Genomic DNA, 1,785 nt, shown 5'->3' on the forward strand with positions numbered 1-1,785 from the left:
ACATGGTTGGAGATCATTACTTCCTTTCAATTTTACTCAGAAGGTACAGAAATTACTCTATTTTGCAGTGGCGATGGCTTGGCTAAATTCCGGTGAAACTGGTGAGCTTATAGGCCTTTAGATTTTTATATGTATTACATAATAAATCCAATAATTTATAACATTAGCCATATCGAGATGACGAGCTTATTATAAAAGGTAATATAAAAACTTGACAGTTAAATAATTTCATTGAAAAGTCTCATAAATATTTGAAGAATTAGGCTTAAAGATTAGTGTTGCTAAATCATACATGATTTGAATATATAGGTTAATCTAGTAGTTCATCTGGTGTATTTTCCTTTCACAAAGTTTTAACAAAATTTGGACATTTCTTAAGAGTAAAGGGATTGAAAAAATTTCTAGATGTCCTAAAACTTTAAATAAGAATAATGTTGAATTATATTTTAGTTGTACATGGAACTGTGATACAGAAATGGCAAATAGTAATATTAAAAAACATAATCCTATATCCATACTTAGCCCTTCTTGCTTGTATAACTGTATGAAGCCCTAGAAATATTCCTTAAGTAGTTTGTAACTGTTGAAATTCACCCTTTATTACGTGAAAGAAATTTCAGCTAATACTTCAGTCTTTTTAATATTGTTCTGACGGCAAATCCTTTCAAAATATAATATAACCAACACAGATCAACTTTTATAAATCTGATACAATATTAACCTCATACCTTTTTGACTTGGAATAAGAATTTAAATGTTTTAAAATCATTTGAAACATATTAGAATACGACAGTACTAACAATGAAATAACATTTATAAATTTTACGTTTCTAAGGAGCTTAGTATACAGTTCCATTGGGGGTTCAATTCTTAACGCTCGTTCTGGGCTAGTATTTTTGCCGACATAAATCCAAATGACTGCTAAAATATTTCAAATACTTTAATATAAACATTATTTTGATATTAAAGGATTATTTATTTCGCGTATACCAAACTTTCTTATGCTCCTCTTTGTTTTTATATTTTTTTTTCTCTCACAGCGTTCCTTCCTGCGCCGGTTGTATTTGGACGTGCCATCGATGCCGTGTGTATCCTCTGGGATATGAAGTGTAATGAACGCGGGGCTTGTAAATTATATGATCTAGATAACTTAAGACGCGTCGTATTCTATCCTATGGTTGTCGGTCGTTTCATCTCACTTCTAGCATTTGCCTTTATTTTCTATTTGCATAACCGGAAACAGAAAAAACTTAACTTAGCGAAAATCAGCGAGAAAGAAGCCCCGACATAGTTACTATTCGGAATGTATAGAGACGATGTGCATATTGTTTTACACGCATCAGTTTTCATTAAAACCATTCCATTGTTTTCTTCTTCAATTTTCAGTTGTTGTTTCCTGCATCTTCTGATATGAGTATTCTGATTGTAACAAGAAATTTAAGCAAAATTTTGATATCACCTAATTTAAAGCACTTACAGAACATTTTACATTCTTTAATACCATTTTCCTTGTTTTATTTCTTATTTATTTTTGAATTTTTCCTCGTTAATATCCCCTTTATATATCTCAAACTGGAAAAGAAAAACACTGTACATACGACTTCTCACCAAAAGAAATATGCATTGCCTTCAAATTGCTGACTGCCCCTTTTATATGACCCTTATATATAGCCCTTATATATTAACCTTACAGATAGATGGCCCTTATTGATGGCCGTTCTAGCTAAAACATCTAGAGAATATTCCAAAGAGTAATATATATATATATATATATATATATATATA

At 30.5% G+C, this 1,785-nt stretch overlaps 1 protein-coding gene across 1 annotated transcript in view; it reads left to right on the forward strand.

Annotated features, from left to right (window-relative positions):
• The window catches only part of LOC128246988 (solute carrier organic anion transporter family member 3A1-like), a 9,844-nt gene extending 8,553 nt beyond the window's left edge, over positions 1–1,291 (forward strand). Inside the window, exons 5-6 of the mRNA XM_052976514.1 lie at positions 451–542; positions 1,041–1,291. Of these exons, the coding sequence (XP_052832474.1) occupies positions 451–542; positions 1,041–1,291 (343 nt within the window). The remainder of the gene's footprint in view (positions 1–450; positions 543–1,040) is intronic.
• The last annotated feature ends 494 nt before the right edge of the window (positions 1,292–1,785 follow it).

Source organism: Octopus bimaculoides, chromosome 24 (assembly GCF_001194135.2).
Source record: "Octopus bimaculoides isolate UCB-OBI-ISO-001 chromosome 24, ASM119413v2, whole genome shotgun sequence".
NCBI lineage: Eukaryota > Metazoa > Mollusca > Cephalopoda > Octopoda > Octopodidae > Octopus > Octopus bimaculoides.